At 44.6% G+C, this 23,117-nt stretch overlaps 2 protein-coding genes across 5 annotated transcripts in view; one reads left to right on the forward strand and one right to left on the reverse strand.

The window, feature by feature from the left end:
• On the forward strand, window positions 1-21,238 carry SYNC (syncoilin, intermediate filament protein). 4 transcript variants are annotated; one of them, XM_069578681.1, is made up of 5 exons: window positions 1-255; window positions 10,121-11,291; window positions 17,708-17,832; window positions 18,016-18,092; window positions 19,410-21,238. In XM_069578681.1, exons 1-5 carry the CDS (start codon window positions 203-205, stop codon window positions 19,418-19,420), a joined length of 1,437 nt encoding a protein of 478 aa, XP_069434782.1. In that variant the 5' UTR covers window positions 1-202; the 3' UTR covers window positions 19,421-21,238. The 4 variants fall into 4 exon arrangements, with proteins under 4 accessions (XP_069434782.1, XP_069434783.1, XP_069434781.1 ...); XM_069578680.1 differs by having other exon boundaries at window positions 76-255; window positions 18,916-20,714; XM_069578682.1 differs by lacking the exon at window positions 18,016-18,092 and having other exon boundaries at window positions 4-255.
• The window catches only part of RBBP4 (RB binding protein 4, chromatin remodeling factor), a 17,093-nt gene continuing 14,690 nt past the window's right edge, over window positions 20,715-23,117 (reverse strand). Inside the window, exon 12 of the mRNA XM_069578683.1 lies at window positions 20,715-21,685. Within this exon, the coding sequence (XP_069434784.1) occupies window positions 21,620-21,685 (66 nt within the window). The 3' untranslated portion in view covers window positions 20,715-21,619. The remainder of the gene's footprint in view (window positions 21,686-23,117) is intronic.

Genomic DNA, 23,117 nt, shown 5'->3' on the forward strand with positions numbered 1-23,117 from the left:
CCCGGGAGGGGCGGCCTCTCCCCGCCCCCGGGCCGCGAGGCCCGCTCCCTCCTCCCGCGGCCGGAGCCCGGGCCAAGTGGGCGCGCCCGCCCTGGGCCGGCGGATCCGGTGTCGGCTGCAGCTGGCAGTGCGGCTGGCGGGCGCGGGCGGCCGGCGGGGCCGACTATTAATACCGCGGCCGCCCAGCCCGGGTCGCGCAGCCATGGCCAGCCCGGAGCCCCGGCGCGGCGGGGACGGCTCCGCCCAGGCCGCGAGGTAGGAAAGGACCTTCTCAGGCCCGGGCCACCACCCCCTCCTGGGGAGGGGGTGCTAGGCGGATCCCTTCTCCCCAGGAGCGCCTTTCGCCAGACGCGGGCGGTGGTCCAGGCGGGGGTGGGGCACAGGGTGGAGCCACCCGCCAAGGGTGATAGGGGAGTCTGGCCCGGGGCGAGGCGGGGGAGGCCCGGGGTTCCGACACCTCCGCTGGTCTGGGGGCTTTTCATAATTCCCCCTTCCCCTCCCACGGGCGATGTGAGGATTAACCCCTTCACACTAGCCGGCATCAACCATCAGATGCCGGATGGCCCATAGTGGCCAAAGACCCTCCCCATTTTCTTTCCTTCCTCACCCCAAATACAGCTGGACATGGAACCCTCCAAGTCGCTGAATTTGCCGTGTGGAAGAGACTTGGTGCAAGGTTGGACGGCTGCCAGCTTGGAGTTGAGTCTGTTCAGGCAGCTCATTCTCTCTGGTCTTGGGCCTGAGAGGGCGTGGGGGGAGGGTCCCCAATCCCAGATCAGCAGGAGAACCTTGGCTGTACGGAGCCCTGGAGGGAAAGCCCTCTCCATCATCCACACTATCAGCTTGCTCCTGGTGAGAGGGAAGGGACCTGTGGCTGATGGATTTGGGGCGAGTAGGGAGCGCTTCTGCCCCAGGTCAGCCTGTAGCCCTGGACTTCCTCTTGTACCAAGAGGTGGAAGTGCAGCCACACACACACCTGTCACCTCTTCCCTGTCACCACCACACAAAGCTGAGCCTAGTTTTACACATGCACTCACCTGTACTGTTGTACACGCAGAGCCAGCCACACACCAACCCGGGCCTGCATGGTATCAAAAACATGCCCAGGTGCAGCTCTGATGGCCGGGGTTGGGAGCTGCTGGGATCCTACAGGGACAGGGACAGAGTAGCAGAGGCAGGCTGCTTGGCGCCCAAGGAGGCCTGAGGTCAGGGGCCCCAGCTGAGCTGGCTGCCTTGCCCCTAGACCTCCTGTAGTCTACTTAAAACAAAACATTCATTTACTTGTTGGCTGCCTTGGGTCTTAGTTGCAGCATGTGGGATCTTCATTGTGTCATGAGGGCTCTGTAGCTGTGGAGCTCTCTAGTCGTGGCACGCAGGCTTAGTGCTCTATGGCATGTTTCATTAGGGGATCTGTAGTCCCCAGCCAGGGCTTCCAGTTGGCTCAGTGGTAACAATGCAGGAGATACGGGCTCAATCCCTGGGTCGGGAAGATCCCCTGGAGAAGGAAATGTCAACCCACTTCAGTATTCTTGCCTGGGAAATCCCAAGGGCCAAGAAGCCGGGCGGGCTACAGTCCATGGGGTATCAAAAGAGTTGGACACAAGTTAGTAACTAAACAAAAACAAAGTCCCCCAACCAGGGATCAAACCCTCATCTCCTGCATTGCAAGGCAGACTCTTGACCACTGGAACACCAGGGAGGCCTCCCATAATCTACTTTTCCCTGGCTCTCTCTTTTTTTTTTTAACATTTGAATAGAAAGTTTATTATTTTCATTTTCCAAGTGTTTTCTTTTTCTATCGGGGGGAAAAAAAAAAAGAAATCTTAAGGCCAGTTGTCACTTACTGCCAAATTGGGGGTAGTCTTTCTCTGGTAGTTTAGTCTCTTAAGTTGCATCTGACTCTTGTAACCCCATGGACTGTAGCCTGCCAGGCTCCTCTGTCCATGGGATTCTCCAGGCAAGAATACTGGAGTGGGTTGCCATTTCCTTCTCCATCCCCAGCTCTTTAGAGAGAGGCAGCTGAGTGAGGGCAGCACCTAGCAGAGGCCTGGCACTTCGGATGAGGTGACTGAGGCAACACCGTGTGTGGGGACAGCGCTGCCTGTAAGTCAGGAGACCTGGACTCTACATCCAGTCCTGCCACTTGACCTTGGGCAAGTTTCCTCCTTGGAGCTCAGTCAGTTGCTGCTGCCTACATCCACAGAGCCCCACCCTGGGATACAGAGAATAACTGTGCTTGTCGTCGGGAAACGGACTATCAGGGGAGAGTGACAGATGCACTTTTGGAACGCAAAGCACTTAGTGCAAAGATGAGCTGCATATGGAGTGCCTGGGACAGGCTTCCCAGAGGAGGTGGGGTTCCAGCAGGATTTGAAAGATGAGTAGAAATGTGTTAAGTAAATAGATATAAATATATTTTGAATTCTAGGGCTGAGCTCTGTTATACCTGCTGTATCTGTTAGGTCTTTTAGACCCAATGCTTATTCTATCTAAGATGAGAGTGGTAAAAAGGAGCCCTGGCTCTAGAGCCAGGCTGCCGGCCTTCAACAGGCTCTACCACATACAGGCTGTAGAACTCTGAGTGGGTTCTTTACTTGGTGCTTTTTGGTTTCTTCATCTATAAATTGGGGAGAAACCCTATAGCTCAGATGGTAAAGAATCTACCTGCAATGCAGGAGACCGGGGGTTTGATCCCTGGGTCAGGAAGATCCCCTGGAGAAGGAAATGGCAATCCACTCCAGTATTCTTGCCTAGAGAATTCCAAGGACAGAGGAGCCTGGCGGGCTACAGTCCATGGGGTCAAAAGAGTCTGACACGACTAAGTGACTAACACACACAAGTGAGCGTCGTATAACTGAGTATTTATGGAGAATGCTTAGAATACTGCCTTGAATGCAATTATGTCATTCCAGGGTGGAGGACTCAGCTGGAACATGATGTGAGGGAGGTCTGCTGGTAAAGCAGGGACTCTGTTGAGGATCTGGGTGGGTCTGGCTGGCTGATCAGTGCATCCTTCTTGGTGGGAGGAGCTCCAGGCAGTATACAATGAACTATATGTCCCCAGCTGGACCCTTTAGACATTGTGGGATAGGAGTGGGAGATTTAAAAGTTAACACATGTTCTGAGGGACTTCCCTGGTGGTTCAGTGGCTAAGACTCCCAATGCAGGGGCCCCGGGGTTCAATCCCTGGTTGGGAAACTAGATCCCACATGCAGCAACCAAGAGTTCACATGCCACAACTAAAAGGTCCTGTGTACACAACTAAGACCCAGCATAGTCAAATAAATAAAAATAAATATAAATAGATAAAGTTAATGTGTGTTCCAGAGTGTCAAGCATTGCGTGGGCAGTAGGGAGTCATTCAAGGTGAGGCTGAAAAGGTATGTTGGGGTCACATCTTGAAGGGCCTAGAATCTGTGCAAAGCAGTTCACTATCTACGGGTGAAGTGGAGCAGGATGGATTGTTTTATATTAGAGCAAGTGGCAGCACTGTCAAAACTAGACTGGGATGGGAAAGAAGAAGGCTTATGGGAAGGCTGGTACAAGAGTGCAGGTGAGGGATAATGACGTGGATGAGGGTCCTGGCAGTGGGCTGAAGAGGAGGATGGAGACTGGAGACTTTCTGAGATGGAAATATCAGTTTTTAGTGAGCAGGCTGTTTAAAGACCATTTGTCTATCGACAGAAGAATGGATAAAGAAGATGTAGTACATATATACAATGGAATATTACTCAGCCTTAAAAAAGAATGCTGCTGAGTCGCTTCAGTTGGGTCCAACTCTGTGCAACCCCATAGATGGAAGCCCACCAGGCTCCCCCGTCCCTGGGATTCTCCAGGCAAGAACACTGGAGTGGGTTGCCATTTCCTTCTCCAATGCAGGAAAGTGAAAAGTGAAAGGGAAGTCACTCAGTCGTGTCCAGCTCTTAGTGACCCCATGGACTACAGCCTACCAGGCTCCTCCGTCCATGGCATTTTCCAGGCAAGAGTACTGGAGTGGGGTGCCATTGCCTCGAATGAAACAGTGCCATTTGCAGCAGCATGGATGGACCTAGAGGTTGTCATACTGAGTGAATACGTCAGAGAAAGACAAGTATCATATGATATCTCTTATATGTGGTTCTTAAAAGAATGGTACAAATGAACTTATTTACAAAATAGAAATAGAATCACAGATATAAAAAACAAACTTATGGTTACAGGGGGTGGGGGATAAATTGAAGATTGGGACTGATGTATACACACTACTATATATAAAATAGATAACTAAGAAGGACCTACTGTATAGCTCAGGGAACGCTACTCAATACTCTGTAATGGCCTGTATGAGAAAATAATCTTAAAGTGGATCTATATGTATGTATGTATATATGTAAATAAATGTATAACTGATTCATTGTGCTGTACAGCAGAATGTAACACAACACTGTAAATCAACTATACCCAATTAAAAAAATACAACACTGATATACAGCCTGATACACAGTGATATATTTCTCTGAGCTGGAGAATACAGGTGTAACAAGCTCAGAGAGAAGGATAATTTGTTGGCAGTTGAGTTTGCTGATGCTTGGCACTTTAGGTGAAAAAAAAAAAAAAACAACCCACTCCATGTCTGGTAAAGGGAAGTGAATGGACTAGGTGATCGTTGTCTGCAAGCTTTAGGTGTTGGTGGAGGTGCTGGGGTTGAATGAGGCCAGTGATGTCTGGGGCCTGGTGAAGCCACACTTCTGTGGTTTCCCGAGTACCATCAGGGGTTGGTTACAAAAGGGAAGCCAGGGATTCCTGGGGTGTAGAGAGGAGGACTGAGAACACAATGATTTAGAATAAAAATAGTCTTTATTGGGAACCTGGAGCTAAGAAATAGAGCTTAAAACCTGGATACAAGTAAACCTTTCCAAAACAAATCGAATTCTTTGTTTCATATGTGAGGCTTTTCATTTACACTATCAAAAAGTTTTTTATTCAAATTTAGTCTGTTTTATAACTGGCACTCTCTGAGTATCTGAGTTTCCTTGAACAAATTACTGGATCTCTTTAACCTCCATTTCCTGATCTGTAAAATGTTAATAATAAATGTAACCACCTCATAGAATTGGTATGAAGATTAAATGAATCAATATATGTAAAGCATTTAGAACAGCCTGGCACATATAACAGGACCTTTAAAACTGTAATTTATTATTATTATTTCCAGAGTATTTTATATTTTCAAAGAATTGCTCAGAGATCCAAGGTAAGTGAGATGCATTTGAAACAGAAAAGACTAAAGCCACTTGAGAGCCACAGCAGCAAGAGTACATTCCTCAGCAGGAACCAAGAGAGCGAGCCGGCAGCTGGAGCTGCGTTAAGGGGCTCATGTGTTAGAAGCACAGAATCTGAATTCAAGAGCATCTGACAGCCTAGAAGGATGGGCCAGTTCCAAGATGAGGTTTTACAGGAACGAGAGATACGGTTTTAAAGCACTTGCTGTGAAAAAGTCTTAGGGATTTTACTCAAACTCAGCATTCATGAGGAATAAGAGGGACTTTCCTGGTGACCGTTGGTTAAGATTCCGCACTTCCAATGCAGGAGTCACAGGTGTGAACCCTGTTCAGGGAACTAAGATGCCACATGCCACATGGTGTGGTCAAAGAAAGAATATGATAGAGCTGCCCTATATGTTAAGGGCATCTTGACTACCTCAGTAGGAATATAGGGTCCAGAGAATCACTGCTCAGAGTACACCTGGATTCTGCTTCCTATACCTATCCCCAAGGGATAATGAATCAACTTGGAACCTGTAAGAAGTAACCCAAATGAGGAGGGTACTGGAAACTTTGGCTTGCATGGAATAGTCAAGGAAAAATCAGTTCTCTTTATTTCATTCATTTGTGGCTGTGCTGGGTGTCTGTTGCTGTGCGTAGACTTTCTCTAGTTGCGGCAAGCAGGGGCTACTCTCTAGTTGAAGTGTGTGGGTTTCTCATTGCAGCAGGCTTCAGTAGTTGTGGCATGGCAATGTGGAATCTTCTAGGACCAGGGATTGAACCCGCGTCCCTTGCATTGGCAGATGGATTCTTAACCACTGGACCACTAGTGGTTGTAGTCCCTTTATTTTTTAAATATTTATTTTATTGAAGAGTAGTTGATTTGCATTCCTGTGTTAATTTCTACTGCACAGCCAAGTGATTCAGTTATACATATATATATATTTTTCATATTCTTTTCCACTATAGTTTATCACAGGATATTGACTATAGTACCCTGTGCTACACAGTAGGACTCTTTAAGTGTTCTCTTTAGTTCAGTTCAGTTCAGTCACTCAGTCATGTCCGACTCTTTGCAACCCCATGAATCGCAGCACGCCAGGCCTCCCTGTCCATCACCCACTCCAGGAGTTCACTCAGACTCACGTCCATCGAGTCTGTGATGCCGTCCAGCCATCTCATCCTCTGTCATCCCCTTTTCCTCCTGCCCCCAATCCCTCCCAGTATCAGAGTCTTCTCCAATGAGTCAACTCTTCACATGAGGTGGCCAAAGTACTGGAGTTTCAGCTTTAGCATCATTCCTTCCAAAGAAATCCCAGGGCTGATCTCTTTCAGAGTGGACTGATTGAATCTCCTTGCAGTCCAAGGGACTCTCAAGAGTCTTCTCCAACACCACAGTTCAAAAGCATCAATTCTTCGGCACTCAGCCTTCTTCACAGTCCAACTCTCACATCCATACATGAGCACTGGAAAAACCATAGCCTTGACTAGACAGACCTTAGTCAGCAATGTCTCTGCTTTTGAATATACTATCTAGGTTGGTCATAACTTTTCTTCCAAGGAGTAAGCGTCTTTTAATTTCAAGACTGCAATCACCATCTGCAGTGATTTTGGAGCCCAAAATAATAGTCTGACACTGTTTCCACTGTTTCCCCATCTATTTCCCATGAATTGATGGGACCAGATGCCATTATCTTCGTTTTCTGAATGTTGAGCTTTAAGCCAACTTTTTCACTCTCCTCTTTCACTTTCATCAAGAGGCTTTTGAGTTCCTCTTCACTTTCTGCCATAAGGGTGGTGTCATCTGCATATCTGAGGTTATTGATATTTCTCCTGGCAATCTTGATTCCAACTTGTTCTTCTTCCAGTCCAGCGTTTCTCATGATGTACTCTGCATCGAAGTTAAATAAGCAGGGTGACAATATACAGCCTTGATGTACTCCTTTTCCTATTTGGAACCAGTCTGTGTTCCATGTCCAGGTCTAACTGTTGCTTCCTGACCTGCATACAGGTTTCTCAAGAGGCAGGTCAGGTGGTCTGGTATTCCCATCTCTTTCAGAATTTTCCACAGTTTATTGTGATCCACACAGTCAAAGGCTTTGGCATAGTTAATAAAGCAGAAATAGATGTTTTTCTGGAACTCTCTTGCTTTTTCCATGATCCAGCGGATGTTGGCAATTTGATCTCTGGTTCCTTTGCCTTTTCTAAAACCAGCTTGAACATCAGGGAGTTCACGGTTCACATATAGCTGAAGCCTGGCTTGGAGAATCTTGAGCATTACTTTACTAGCACGTGAGATGAGTGCAATTGTGCGGTAGTTTGAGCATTCTTTTGCATTGCATTTCGTTGGAATTGGAATGAAAACTGACCTTTACCAGTCCTGTGGCCACTGCTGAGTTTTCCAAATTTGCTGGCATATTGAGTGCAGCACTTTCATAGCATCATCTTTCAGGATTTGAAATAGCTCAACTGGAATTCCATCACCTCCACTAGCTTTGTTCGTAGTGATGTTTTCTAAGGCCCACTTGACTTCACATTCCAGGATGTCTGGCTTTAGATGAGTGATCATACCATCATGATTATCTGGGTTGTGAAGATCTTTTTTTATACAGTTCTTCTGTGTATTCTTGCTACCTCTTCTTAATATCTTCTGCTTCTGTTAGGTCCATACCATTTCTGTCCTTTATCGAGCCCATCTTTGCATGACATGTTCGCTTGGTATCTCTAATTTTCTTGAAGAGATCTCTAGTCTTGCCTATTCTGTTCTTTTCCTCTATTTCTTTTTGCATTGATTGCTGAAGAACACTTTCTTATCTCTTCTTGCTATTCTTTGGAACTCTGCATTCAGATGCTTATATCTTTCCTTTTCTCCTTTGCTTTTCGCCTCTCTTCTTTTCACAGCTATATGTAAGGCCTCCCCAGAGAGCCATTTTGCTTTTTTGCATTTCTTTTCCATGGGGATGGTCTTGATCCCTGTCTCCTGTACAATGTCACGAACCTCAGTCCATAGTTCATCAGGCACTCTATCTATCAGATCTAGGCCCTTAAATCTATTTCTCACTTCCACTGTATAATCATAAGGGATTTGATTTAGGTCATACCTCAATGGTCTAGCGGTTTTCCCTACTTTCTTCAATTTCAGTCTGAATTTGGCAATAAGGAGTTCATGATCTGAGCCACAGTCAGCTCCGGGTCTTGTTTTTGTTGACTGTACAGAGCTTCTCCATCTTTGGCTGCAGAGAATATAATCAATCTGACTTCGGTGTTGACCATCTGGTGATGTCCATGTGTAGAGTCATCTCTTGTGTTGTTGGAAGAGGGTGTTTGCTATGACCAGTGCATTTTCTTGGCAAAACTCTATTAGTCTTTGCCCTGCTTCATTCCGCATTCCAAGGGCAAATTTGTCTGTTACTCCAGGTGTTTCTTGACTACCTACTTTTGCATTCCAGTCCCCTATAATGAAAAGGACATCTTTTGTGGGTGTTAGTTCTAAAAGGTTTTGTAGGTCTTCATAAAACCATTCAACTTCAGCTTCTTCAGTGTTACTGGTTGGTGCATAGACTTGGATAACTGTGATATTGAATGGTTTGCCTTGGAGACGAACAGAGATCATTCTGTCGTTTTTGAGACCGCATCCAAGTACTGCATTTCGGACTCTTTTGTTGACCATGATGGCTACTCCATTTCTTCTGAGGGATTCCTGCCCGTAGTAGTAGACATAATGGTCATCTGAGTTAAATTCACCCATTCCAGTCCATTTTAGTTCGCTGATTCCTAGAATGTCGACGTTCACTCTTGCCATCTCCTGTTTGACCACTTCCAGTTTGCCTTGATTCATGGACCTGACATTCCAGGTTCCTATGCAATATTGCTCTTTACAGCATCAGACCTTGCTTCTATCACCAGTCACATCCACAACTGGGTACTGTTTTTGCTTTGGCTCCAACCCTTCATTCTTTCTGGAGTTATTTCTCCACTGATCTCCAGTAGCATATTGGGCACCTACTGACCTGGGGAGTTCCTCTTTCAGTATCCTATCATCATTTTGCCTTTTCATACTGTTCGTGGAGTTCTCAAGGCAAGAATACTGAAGTGTCTTGCCATTCCCTTCTCCAGTGGACCACATTCTGTCAGACCTCTCCACCATGACCCTCCCGTCTTGGGTGGCCCCGCAGGCATGGCTTGGTTTCATTGAGTTAGACAAGTCTGTGGTCCTAGTGTGATTAGATTGACTAGTGTGTCTGCCCTCTGATGCCCTCTTGCAACACCTACCATCTTACTTGGGTTTCTCTTACCTTGGGCGTGGGGTATCCTTTCATGGCTGCTCCAGCAAAGCATAGCCGCTGCTCCTTACCTTGGACGAGGGGTATCTCCTTGAACTTCAACGTGCGATAGCTCCTCTAGACCCTCCCACCGCTCCTCTGGTTGCTTCTCCTGGCCCCCGCTCCTGGCCTCAGGTGCGGGGTGGCTCCTCAGGTGGTTCTCTTTAAGTAGCTCTCTTTAAGTGTTCAAATAACTGATATGGAAAAGAAATTAGAGTATCTGATTCTAGAAAGAAGAATCAAATCCAGGTGAAAACTGTGGGGAAGGTCTTACCTCAATACTAGAACTTTCTTATGATAGTGGAACAGAGTGGCTCAGGTGTGGGTTCCTGTCTGTTGATGGTACGGAAGCAGAGGCTCAACACATACCTCGTGGGGATGGTGTCAGAGCTAAAGCAATGGGCTGTGTTGTGGTGGATCAATAAAGGGAGGGGGCAGATGACTGCCCTTCGAGATGTGAGAATTTGCTGTCGGCTAGGCTTGTGTCCTGGCAGCTCCAGTCACAAACCCTCCCAGGACTGTGACTGCCCTCTCACCTTGTCGTTTTTTTTGCAGGGAAACAAAGCCAGAGGTCATTTCTCCTCTTCAAGAGGAGAACTCTGCATCCCTATATGAGCTGGGGACCTGGAACCCAGAAGTTACTCTGTCTTTGGAGGGGACCTTGAACTTAGAGGACATTCTCTACCTGGGGGACACAGGTGACCTTGATGAGGCTCTGTACGTGGAAGAAACTGAACCGCCGGAGGAGACGCTGCACATCGAGGAAACCAGGGCGCCGGATGAGGCCCTGTACCTGGAGGAGCCGAGGCCGGAGGAGGCTTTATGTGTGGAAGAGCTGGTGAAGCCGGAGGGGGTGTTATACGTGGAAGAGCCCGTGAAGACCGCAAGCCCAGAGCAGATAGCTCACAGGGGAGACACGCTCCTGAGCAAGGCTAAGTCTAACCCCAAGGAGAGCCTCCAAACCGGGCCCAGTCCCAGCACAGAGGGGAGCTTGAGCATAGAGGACCTGGAATTGCTGGAGGGGCGTTTCCAGCAGTGCATTGAAGCCGTGGCCCAGCTGGAAGAGGAGAGGGATCAACTCATCCATGAGCTTGTGTTGCTCCGCGAGCCTGCCCTGCAGGAGGTGCAGCAGGTCCACCGGGATATCCTGGCCGCCTACAAACTGCATGCCCAGGCAGAGCTCGAGAGGGATGGGCTGAGGGAGGAGATCCGGCTGGTCAAGCAGAAGCTGTTCAAGGTGACCAAGGAGTGCGTGGCCTACCAGTACCAGCTGGAGTGCCGCCGGCAGGACGTGGCCCAGTTCGCCGATTTCCGGGAAGCACTGACCACCCGGGCAGCCCAGCTCTCAGAGGAACTAACCCAGCTCCGGGAGGCCTATCAGAAGCAGAAGGAGCAGTTACGGCAACAGCTCGAAGCACCTCCGAGTCAGAGGGATGGGCACTTTCTCCAGGAGAGCCGGCGGCTCTCTGCCCAGTTCGAGAGCCTCATGGCAGAGAGCCGCCAGGGCCTGGAGGAGGAGTACGAGCCTCAGCTGCTGCGGCTCCTAGAGAGGAAAGAAGCTGCGGCCAAAGCTCTGCAGAAAACCCAGGCCGAGATCCAGGAGATGAAGGAGGCCCTGAGACCTCTGCAGGCAGAAGCCCAGCAGCTCCACTTGCAAAACAGGAACCTGGAGGACCAGATCACCCTTGTGAGGCAAAAGCGGGATGAGGAGGTGCAGCAGTACCGGGTAGGCCCACTGGGCGTGGGAGGAAGGACAGTCTTTTAGTCTAGGGAGGAAAAGGGGACCGGGCCAAATGTCTTTGGGCTGAAGGATGCTAGCATATGTGAAGTGAAGTGAAGTGACTCAGTCACGTCTGACTCTTTGCGACCCCATGGACTGTAGCCTACAAGGCTCCTCTGTCCATGGAATTTACCAGGCAACAGTACTGGAGTGGGTTGCCATTTCCTTCTCCAAGGGATCTACCTGACCCAGGGATTGAACCCAGGTCTCCCGCACTGTGGGCAAATGCTTTACCATCTGAGCCACCAGGCTAGCATAGGTAGGAAGAGCAATTTGTTTCATGGGCCACTCACTCACTTCTTTAAGCCATTTTCCATTTCATTCATTCAGGCATGCTAGGGCTGAAAGTTAACCTGCACTCTTAGTTTCCACGACACTTTTACACCAATGATCTTCGTTAATCCTCCAACTCAACTATTATCATTTTTCTTAGATGAGGAAACTGAGGCCCAGTGAGTCGGAGTAATTTGAACTCTAGTCTGACCAACCCCAAATATTTCAGTGCTCTTTCTATAGCACCATTTTCCGATTCTGAGTGAATTGCCCTTGGGTTTAGATAGAGCAGGAGGGAATGAGGCCAGGTAGAATTCATTCTCTCCCCTCCGCGGTATTCACTCTCAAGTCCCACCTATCTGATCTCTGCTCTGAAGTTTTCCAGTCTTAAAAAGCTGGGATGAAATCTATAAACCTCTATCCCTCCTTTTCCTTTTTTGTGCATTTGTCACCATTTCAATCGTATTCAAGCTATTTCTGATTGTGAGCCAGTCCTAATCCCTTTTAGAACAAAATGGGATCTAAACACTCAGTGCATAAACAGTTCTCTCTCCCCCACAGGCTGAGCTTTCAGAAGGTAGGGAGTATGGCTTACTTATCTCTGCCACCAGGCTGAGTCCGCATCAGTTAAGTGCTGACTTTGTGCTGCTGGGCGCCATGAGAACCCCACACTGTGGTGCTTTTCACAGCAGTATTTTTGTCTTTTGAAACACACATTTTTTGGATGAACTTAAAAATCCCAGAGATTTTGACTTATCCATTAAGGAAGATGTCCTCTGTTGAAAATGGCTGCATTCACTTCACTGAATATTTTGTCACGCTTTCTATAGCTTATATTATGAAAAGAATAGGGTTTTGGGGTCCTAGTATTGAATGCCTTCAAGCTATACATATTCACTTACCCAACACTGCCCTCCACCTCCACTGCACTTTTTATTGGGTCATAATCTAGTGAAAGGGTGGTAATTATTTTTGCATAAACAAATACTATTCTTAAACACCTGATACTCAATCAGATGTTACTTTAATAACTGTAACCCAGGGTAGAAAGTAACATGTGATTTAAGAGAGGTACAGATAAGAGTGCTATGGGATAATGAGATTATTTTTAGCCATGGATTAAATCAGAGAACCTGTAACAGAAGACAGTGTTATTAAAGTACTTAAGTATAGGCAAGATCTAGACCAGTGCTGTCCAACATAAATATAATGCAAGCCTCAAATATCATTTAAAATCTTCTAATAGCCACATAAAAGAGAAATAGGTGAAGGTAATTTTTAACATATTATTTAATCCAATAGATATAAAAATATAATTAGTAACTTGGCTGCAGGTGAAAGGTGAAAAACTGAGAGGTGAGTTGAACTGTGGAGGTAGGTCAGGGCAGATCCCATTAGACTTTGAAATCCAGCCTAAGGAGTCTGGACTTTATTCAGTGGTCAGTTGGCTCCTTAAAGAAATTTAATCGAGGGATTAACATGATCCCCACTCTTTTTTTAGTTAAAAAAGGTATTCATTTTTGGCTACACTGGATCTTTGGTGCTGCATGTAGGCTTTCTCTAGTCGTAGTGAGTAGGCGCTACTCTAAATCGCAGCGCACGAGATTCTTGCTGTGCTGGCCTCTCACTTGGGAGTACAGGCTCTATCTAGGCACAAGGGCTTCAGCAGTCACGGCTCTTGGGCTCTAGAGCAGGGGCTCAGTAGCTGTGGCCATGGGGACAGTCGCTCCGAGCCTGTGGAATCTCCCTGGGCCAGGGCAGGCAGATTCTTAACTACTTGACCACCAGGAAGTCCCCCTCGCTCTCCTTTTAGAAACATTATTGGTGGCAGTGTGTAAAATGGGCTAGAGACTAACAGGCAAGGGAGACTGATTAGGAAACTACTACAGGTAAGAGGAAACAATGGTAGCAAAAGAAAAGGAAGGGAAGAACGAACGAACATAGAATAATTTTCACTACAGAATGAGCGGGCAGAGAGGTGAGAAGTCAGAGGATGCTTAGATTTCAGACAAGGCTAACTCAGATGGTGATGCACTAAGTAGGGAATTCTTGGGATTAGAATTTCCTTATATAGTGTTAGAATTCTAGAACTGTTTCCCGAGTGATTTGCATCACTGTACTGGATTTGTTTCAGATTTGATTATCTGTGCAGCTTTCCAAAGATCACTCAATGAGAAACAACCCTGATGAAAGTCTATTTCTATACCACAATAAAGTGAGAAAAAAGGTCTGACAGAGATAATTCTTTCTGAAATGACTTTTTCCCAAACTGTTTGCCAAAGGCCATGTATGGCATCTGATTACTTTTCAAGGGTACATCTCACCCTGGTGACTTTAAATTTGCTTTCATCACCATCACCCATTCATTCAACAAATATTTAGCCTACTTTTTTTGTGCCAGGCAATGAGCTATGTGGTGGCAAGAGATGAGAACTTGTGGTGAGGGGTTAGGGGTGGCGGACAGTCACTGTCCTCAAAGTTTATAGTTCAATTAAAAAATAATAAATTAAAAAGAAATTAAAAAACAGAAAAAGAACCAAAAAGAAAAAAATTAATGATAAAAAAGTTTATAGTACAGGAAGGATACGAGATAAAACTTCCTAAAATCTAAGACATCTGGATCTAAGTATGTAAAGTGTGAGTTTTAGAATCAATGAAATAATTAACATACTTCAATGTGATAGACAATGTAATAGTTGTAGGAATAAAACATTACACTGATGAAGCAGGTTTAATTACCCTTGGGGAAATAAGGGGGAAATTTCATACAAGGATTAAAAATAGCTAGCATGTACTTGAAGTTCTTTACATGTAATAATTCCTTTAATTCTTACCTCTGAGATAGGTGTAACTATTGTCACCATTTGAGAAACAAGTACACAGGTGAGTCACAGAAGTCATTTGTCCAGGGTTACACAGCTAGGAAGGGATGGAGGTCGATGTAACCCTGGGAAATCCAGTTCAAGTTCATGCTACAAGGTGTTTGAGCTGAGTCTTAAAGAATGAATTCACTGTGTAGACAAGGGACGAAGACCATTCTAGGCCAAGGGAACAGCTCATAAAGCATGAAAACACAGACATGTTATGGGAAGTGTGCCTGAACCATAACAAATCTGAAAAGTGTATGAGGCTGGAGAAGTAGCATAGGACCAGATTGTAAAGGGCTTTATGTATTCTTTAGGTCAGCGGTTTTCCTAAAAAGGTTTTCTTCAAAGCCACAGACTTTTCCCCAAAAACAATGTTATATGGAATGGCAACGTGTAAACATTAAAAAAAAAACCCCACAGGTAAAAGTAGAGCTACTAACTAAAGAGTGACAAGCACACTCCAGCCACGGCCTCCTCCTGGGGTTTCATGGGAAAGTTTGAAGACCATTTAAGAGTCTGCCTATCTATGTATCTGGGCCTCCCAGGTGGAGCTAGTGGTAAAGAATTCGCCTAGCAGTGTACATGTTAAGAGATATGGGTTCAATCCCTGGGTCAGGAAAATCCCCTGGAGGAGGGTATGGCAACCCACTCCAGTATTCTTGCCTGGAGAATCCCATGGACAGAGGAACCTGGCAGGCTGGAGTCCATAGGGTCGCAGGCTATTGAAGCAACTTAGCACCCATGCATCCATGTTCTTTCTCTACTTTTGTATCTATTTACGTGAAGGCAGTAAAGCAACTGTTAAGAGTATAAGCTCTAGGCTACTGGCAAATCCCGGGTCTACCACTAACTGTGAAACCTTGGACAAATTACTTACCCTGTGGTTGAGCTCCTTCACATGTAAAATGGGATTAATGGGTCTGCTGCAAGGAATGAACTTGTTAGTAGTGTCCGTAAAGCACTTCTCATGGTGCCTGGCACAGAAGTAAGTGGCACTCTAAGTGGCAGTGTTGGAGGGTAGATTCAAAGAGCCTGGAAAGACCACTTAGTGGAAGAGGAGAGAGATGTGAGGGAAAATGGGCAGATTTGGTGACTGGTTGCAGTGCGTGGGGTGAGTTTGCTGAGAATGATCAAGTTTTTACCTTGAAACTGGAAGACTTCTAGTGCCAAGATGGAATATGCTTACTATCTGCACGCTTCACATCAATAAGCATTTTATGTGCAGGGTGCCAGACATACTAAGATCCAAGAACCTTCAGTCTGATTGGGAGTTAAAGATCTTACATGCCAGACAGCGTGGCCACAAGAACAAAACAAAACAAAAGCCACATGTAGCTAGTGACTTCCATATTGGACAGTGTAGACTAGAGGAGTAATGGAGGCCCTAGTTAGAAGTGAGGGTCAAACTAGCAGGACTCTGAACGCCAGACTAAAGAAAGTGGAAAGCCTATGGAGACTGAATGATAAACACTTTTTTGTGGCTGCACCATGTGGGATGTTAGTTTCCTGACCAGGGATTAAACTTGTGCCCTGCTGCAGTAGAAGCACAGTCTTAACCACTAGACCACCAGGGAAGTCCTGATAAAGCACTTTTTAAAATGTTAACCCAGTGATGCTACATAGGATAAAGAATGGAGATTGTCCTTCATTTCTGTCACTGTATTAACACTTCATTCTGTGATAGCTTCTCCCTGTCAAGAGCTTATCAGTGACAGTACAGATTGTCTTTACAAGCATGTTCTTTTGTATATCCAGCAAATGACAGGTTTACTAGATACAAGGCTTGGGAAACTGGGGCAGAGAGGTATACAGACGCTTTTAGATAACACTCTTAGATGGTAAAGCCACATTTCTGCATGGTGTCAAAGATGGTTATGTGTTGGTTGTTGCTCGGTCATATGACTCTTAGTGACTCCATGAACTATAGCCTGCCAAGCCTCTCTGTCCATGGGATTTCCCAGGCAAGAATACTGTAGTGAGTTGCTATTTCCTACTCCAGATCTTCCCAACCCAGGGATCAAACCCAAGCTTCTCAGTCTTCTGCATAGCCAGGTGGATTCTTTACCACTGTGCCACCTGACTAGGCCCTAAAAAACGACCTTTTGACAATATGATGAAAGCTGAGATTCAGCTACAGTATCAAATGCTGCAGACTGACATGTCTCAGGTATACCAAGGATGACTCAGAGAACAAATTATTTACATCATTCTATTTAGAACATGCTTCCCTGTTGGCTCAGTTGGTAAAGAAACCCCCTGCAATGCAGAGCCCCAGGTTCAATCCCTGGATGGGGAAGATCCCTTGGAGAAGGAAATGGCAACACTCCAGTATTCTTGCCTGAATATCCCATGGACAGAGGAGCCTGGCGCGCTAGAGAGCCTATGGAGTTGCAAACAGTTGGGCACAAATGAGCAACCACCATCAAGAATATGCACCCGAACTGGATCCCAAGTTTATTCTTCTTCAAAATCTGAGATAGTCATTGCCCCTTAAAAATATGCCTTCCAATTTCAGCACTCCCTTTCCTTCCCAAGTCCCCCACGCTGAGGATCCACGCCAGCTAGCAGGCAAGCCACAGACTGACTTGCTGACATCTTCCTTACATCATTCCAGACATTAATCCACAGAGAAAATCTGTAGAATGATCCTGCCTGGTTTTGGCACAATGGGAAAGTTATCTGAGACCCAAGGGCCTCCAGGGCATAGCACCTTCATTTTCCAAATTAGCACTTTAGAACAAATTGCCCTGATATAATAAGCAAAGGATATAGGAAAGTAACCATGATACCCTCATTAATTAAGCATCTGCTTGTCTGTCTTGTGGTAAGTACTAAGTAAAGCTATGTCTGACTTTAAGGAGCTTCAAATAGTTATTCAAATATACCTGCTTACATAAACACTTGGTTTCTTTCAACTTCAATTAAGTTGTAGGGTACTATTAAAAACTGATTATCTTAATGGAAACAAACGTACATTAAGGGTCTATAAAAATTCTTAGTTCACCAACTAGGTGATCAAAATTCTCCCCAATACTTCAGGCAAGACTGCTTTTGGGTCACCATTTTCAAAAACATCCCTGTCAAAATACATTCTCTGAATCTCATTTCCTCAATCTCAACACTGCTGTGGAAATAAACAAGGTGTAAAGAAATGCTTTATAATAATGGACGTTAGGTTTTTTACTATTTGGCTCATTCGAGATGTGCTTGGCCCTCATGCAGGAACAGCTGGAGGAAATGGAAGAACGACAGAGGCAGCTAAGAAGCGGGGTGCAACTCCAGCAACAGAAGAACAAAGAGATGGAGCAGCTAAGAGTCGGCCTTGCTGAAGAGCTCGCAACTTACAAGTCAGTTTTTGCTGCTCCCCAAATCTCAACCAACACTGGCTGAGGGGATGGTGGGGAGGGCAGATGTTGCTCATGAGAAATTTGACAGTGAAAAGCAGAAAAAAAAAAATTGGGGGGAAAACTGTCAAATTGTGCTCATCCATGAACAGAAAGAAAAAAAAAATTTTTTTTTTTTTTTTTAAGGGCTATGCTACCTAAGAGCCTGGAACAGGTTAATGCTCCCACTTCTGAGGCAGGTGGAATCGAGACACTGTCTCAAGGTGATACTTACGGTTACAAGAGTGGTGTCTACCCTGTTGCCGCTTTCCTAACAAGACTAATGCCTCAAAAAAAATTGTGTCCAGTAACAAATTACATCATTTAGGAGTAACAGGATGACACATACCTCCAAGTTGCCTGGTTCAAATATTCAGGCTTCCTTTGCAATGTTTCAGTTTCTAGTAGGACTTAAAACATACCCTGATTGTCACCAGGAAATCTGGAACAGGATAAAACATCTAGGCTCTGTGCATTCTTACTTTCCTCACCCTACCTGACCCTATCTGCTATTCATAAACAGTTTCCTTAGAATAGCAGAGAGGGCAGTTAGGACATCTAATTCAGACTATGACTAAGGAGGCCAAGAAGGCTAAAGCAACCTGTTAACAGTCACTTAAAAAGCTGAAGAGGGTGCTGTTTATAGACCAAAGGGCATTGATTATTGCTTCATTTGTGAGACAAGCAACACACCTATCCAGTGATTTCTTTACATTCCAATGTTCTCACATTCTTTATAAAGTCCTAGATTCTCTTAGCCAGACACTAAGGATTAAAAAAGATGAAACTGGATTATTAGATTAAGTCCATAAATCTTTATTAATTTCCTAGTTAACCCTACATCTTGGATACAAATTCATGAGTAACTATTATAACTGATGCTTTTCCTAAATTAGTAGGGTTTTTTTTTTTGGCTCCTCCACAGTTTGCAAGAGTTCCCCAACTAAACACTGAACCCCAGCCATGGCAGTAAAAGCACCCAATCTTAACCACTAGACCACCAGGGAACTCCCATACTAAAATTGTCTTCTACTGTGTTTTATCTAGGCATAACAGACCATGCTTGTTGTTTGAGAGATTACTAGAACCCTGTAATTGAAGAAAATGAGCTGCTAAACACCTTTGTGTGGATCAGATGAAAAGTACAACTGGGAGAAGACAATGATTAATCCAAAGAATCAAAACTACAGAATTTCAGACCTTGTTATACCTGTGTAAAGTTAATGTGAGCAGATGAAATTTTTAGTGAGCCCCTACCAAAGTCATCCCTGATTAGATACAAATCACTCTAGCAAGCTCTCCCTAACATATCTGCACTAAGCTTCAGAAATTCATTGTTAAAAACCTTATAATGGGAATTCCCATCATGGTCCAGTGATTAGGACTCAATGCTTTGGGGCCTGGTCAATCCTTGGTCAGGGAACTGAGATCCTGCAAGCCACACAGCACAGCCAAAAAAAAAAAAAATTCACAAAAACTTTATTATATACTGTATTAAGTTGCAAAGTTTAAACTTATCCTTTTTTCTCTCAACCTTACAGGGGCTGTTTAGAAACATACGGCCGAATCTGTAACCAAGAAACAAAAAAAACTTCTTAGCAAAGGATCACTAAGTACCCTTTGGACATACTTTTTTCTAAACAGAGAAGGGAGTGTCATGGATTTGGCAAGCAGTTCTCTCTGGGAAAGTTACAAATACTGGCTGACCTGTTTAAAAAGATTCTAGGGCTGGCTGGCGGCAGAACACTGTCAGTCCACTCTTAGCTGTATTCTGTTTCATACGTTGCTGGTACTGATCTCAGTGCACTGAGGAATGGAAAAATGAGTCTCCTGTCAGCCATCAGCAGCCTTCCACAGGCACACTGAGTAAAGGATGAATGTACAGACACACTCTAGTGAAAAATGTACCTTGCCTTGTGCTGACCCAAAACAAAGTTTTTCAGGAACACAGGTGAAGTAAAAAAGGCACCGTGTTATCATTACAGCTGACCCTTGAACAATGTGGGGCTTAATCTGCACATAACTTAGTTGGCCCTTGGTATCAAAGACTCCTTCACCTCTGTGAATTGCGTTATTTACTATTGAAGAGTATCTGTGTAAGTGGACCTGTGCACTTCAAACCCATGTTGTTCAAGGGTAAACTGTATATGGTTTACAATCTGGATCCTTCTGTGCCATGAGTGTTATACTTTACTTGAATTCCTCTACAAAGTTTTAAAGTCTATGCTGATTCATGTAGGTTTACTCCTGTGTCAAGGTATTTTCACTATACTCTAAAAGAACTACTCACTTCAAGACAAACAAGAACCAACCCAGATTTCCCAAAATATCTTACCTTATGAAAATGATTTTGGGTCAGAGTGATCTATTCAGTTAGACTGGGTGTTTGGTAAAGAACCAAGCATTTTATCTGGTTATGGTACTTGGCTTTCAAGAGCCTACTTTTCTAACCTCTAAGTACAGGCCCCAGTGAAATACACTGGGGAGATTCAACCTCTATGAGAAAAGGTCAAACACCTTTTCAAAATTTAATTTTTGCCTTAAATTCTCTCTGCCACACTGCCTCTAACATTCTTAAAAGCTCATGTGGTTCTCTGGAGGTAAGACTTCAAAAAAATGTTATCTTACCAAAGCCTAATCTGTACACCTGATTCAGGGTTTTACGTCTTTCATTTCCCCTGGGAAGGAGTAAAGCTCTTTTCTATACCTCTGGGTCTACTATATTTACTTCTGCTCTCGGTAGTCAAAGACCACAGAAAATAACTGTCATCTGAACAACTTTTCTAGAAGCCAGAGACTGGTGTTTGATGAATGTTATACACTAAATAAAACCCATCAGCACGGGATTATGTAGAAAAGCAATTTATTCCATTATAAGCACTTACACAGTTAGTCAAGGAGAGTAACAGGCCTGCTGGTGAAACAGGTCACCCAAAATAGAGATGGTATCAAACTAGTGGTCAAGGACTAACTCCTTAAAAAAAAAAAAGCAACTCTTATCCAGGATTAATTTAATTTTAAAAACAAATACAAGCTATTGATTCACTCTTCTCAACTTAACTGGACAGTCTACCTGCGGTATAACTGTCAGGTAAAAACATACATCTTTACAACTTGGTGGTCCCAAGTTTTTAAAAAAAAAACCATTTCACAGAAAGGAAAGAAATAATATGAAAACAGCTCAAGAAATACACTAACAAGCAAAAATATATGGGGAAGGAGGAACACACTGTTTTGACTTAACTGAAGAAACTGAGGAGACTGGTCTATGTAAGGAAATGTGCATCCTGGAAAGTTCGGCGTGTAGGAATTTGTATGACTTGAATCTCCCCTATTTCCTGAATAAAAACAACATCTTGTAGTATTTATACTTCATGGCTCAGACACCTACCTCACTTAGCTCTATTTCTTACTCACTCTAGCCTTTACTTAAATGAGTCTGAAAAACTTGGGGATATAGCATAAGAAGAAAAATAACCACACACAATATTCCCCCTTTTTGTGGCTACTTTTAGACCTCTGTTACTAGAAAATTCCTAAAGAAAATTTAAATATAAGTCTGTGGCTTTGCTGAATCAAGAAGCCCCCAGTTAATATTTAGAAAACATCTTCTGTTTGGACTAATAACATTGTTGATAGAACTTATAGAGGGATAACCAAACAAAGTCTGTGTCTCAAAACCAGTGTTAAATCAATCTCAGAGTTGAGAGGAAGAAAAGGGGAGTCTAAAAATCACAAGTGCAGACATGATCTAAGATCCTTGTCCTTCTGGATCCACACTTCCTTCAGGGTCTTCATCATTATAAATGTTCTCAGCCTGCCAAAAACAAAGAGAAAAGGGTATTGAGTAAACATGAAAGTTACTTCTGGAAGTTAAGGGTGAAAATAGAGGAGGCTAGGAAGACAGAAAAACATCTATTTCTGCTTTACTGACTATGCCAAAGCCTTTGACTGTGTGGATCACAAGAAACTGTGGACAATTCTTCAAAAGACGAGAATACCAGACCACCTGACCTGCCTCTTGAGAAATCTGTATGCAGGTCAGGAAGCAACAGTTAGACCTGGACGTGGAACAACAGACTGGTTCCAAATAGGAAAAGGAGTACGTCAAGGCTGTATATTGTCACCCTGCTTATTTAACTTCTATGCAGAGTACATCATGAGAAACGCTGGACTGGAAGAAACACAAGCTGGAATCAAGATTGCCAGGAGAAATATCAATAACCTCAGATATGCAGATGACACCACCCTTATGGCAGAAAGTGAAGAGGAACTAAAAAGCCTCTTGATGAAAGTGAAAGAGGAGAGCGAAAAAGTTGGCTTAAAGCTCAACATTCAGAAAATGAAGATCATGGCATCTGGTCCCATCACTTCATGGGAAATAGATGGGGAAACAGTGGAAACAGTGTCAGACTTTATTTTGGGGGGGCTCCAAAATCACTGCAGATGGTGACTGCAGCCATGAAATAAAAAGACGCTTACTCCTTGGAAGAAAAGTTATGACCAACCTAGACAGTATATTCAAAAGCAGAGACATTACTTTGCCGGCTAAGGTCCATCTAGTCAAGGCTATGGTTTTTCCTGTGGTCATGTATGGATGTGAGAGTTGGACTGTGAAGAAAGCTGAGTGCCGAAGAATTGATGCTTTTGAACTGTGGTGTTGGAGAAGACTCTTGAGTCCCTTGGACTGCAAGGAGATCCAACCAGTCCATTCTGAAGGAGATCAGCCCTGGGATTTCTTTGGAAGGAATGATGCTAAAGCTGAAACTCCAGTACTTTGGCCACCTCATGCGAAGAGTTGACTCATTGGAGAAGACTTTGATTCTGGGAGGGATTGGGGGCAGGAGGAGAAGGGGACAACAGAGGATGAGATGGCTGGATGGTATCACTGACTCAATGAACGTGAACCTGAATGAACTCCTGGAGTTGGTGATGGACAGGGAGGCCTGGCGTGCTGAGATTCATGGGGTTGCAAAGAGTCGGACACGACTGAGCGACTGAACTGAGGAAGACAGACAGTGGGGTATATAGTCTGTTTTAACTATCCAACTCTGCATCGGTTTGCTAAAAGCAGACATAGGTGCCTGCAAATGGATGAGCATAGTTGTGGACTAATAAAAACAGGCAGTTGGCCATATGCCAACCACTTCCCCATTAAGATATTCCCCCCAAACTGAAGTATGGTTACTGTTTGTCTTGACAATCAACCTTGAATCTTTTCTTTAACCTTGAATCTTTTAATCAGACAC

This window comes from Ovis canadensis, chromosome 2 (genome assembly GCF_042477335.2).
Source record: "Ovis canadensis isolate MfBH-ARS-UI-01 breed Bighorn chromosome 2, ARS-UI_OviCan_v2, whole genome shotgun sequence".
NCBI classification, from domain to species: domain Eukaryota; kingdom Metazoa; phylum Chordata; class Mammalia; order Artiodactyla; family Bovidae; genus Ovis; species Ovis canadensis.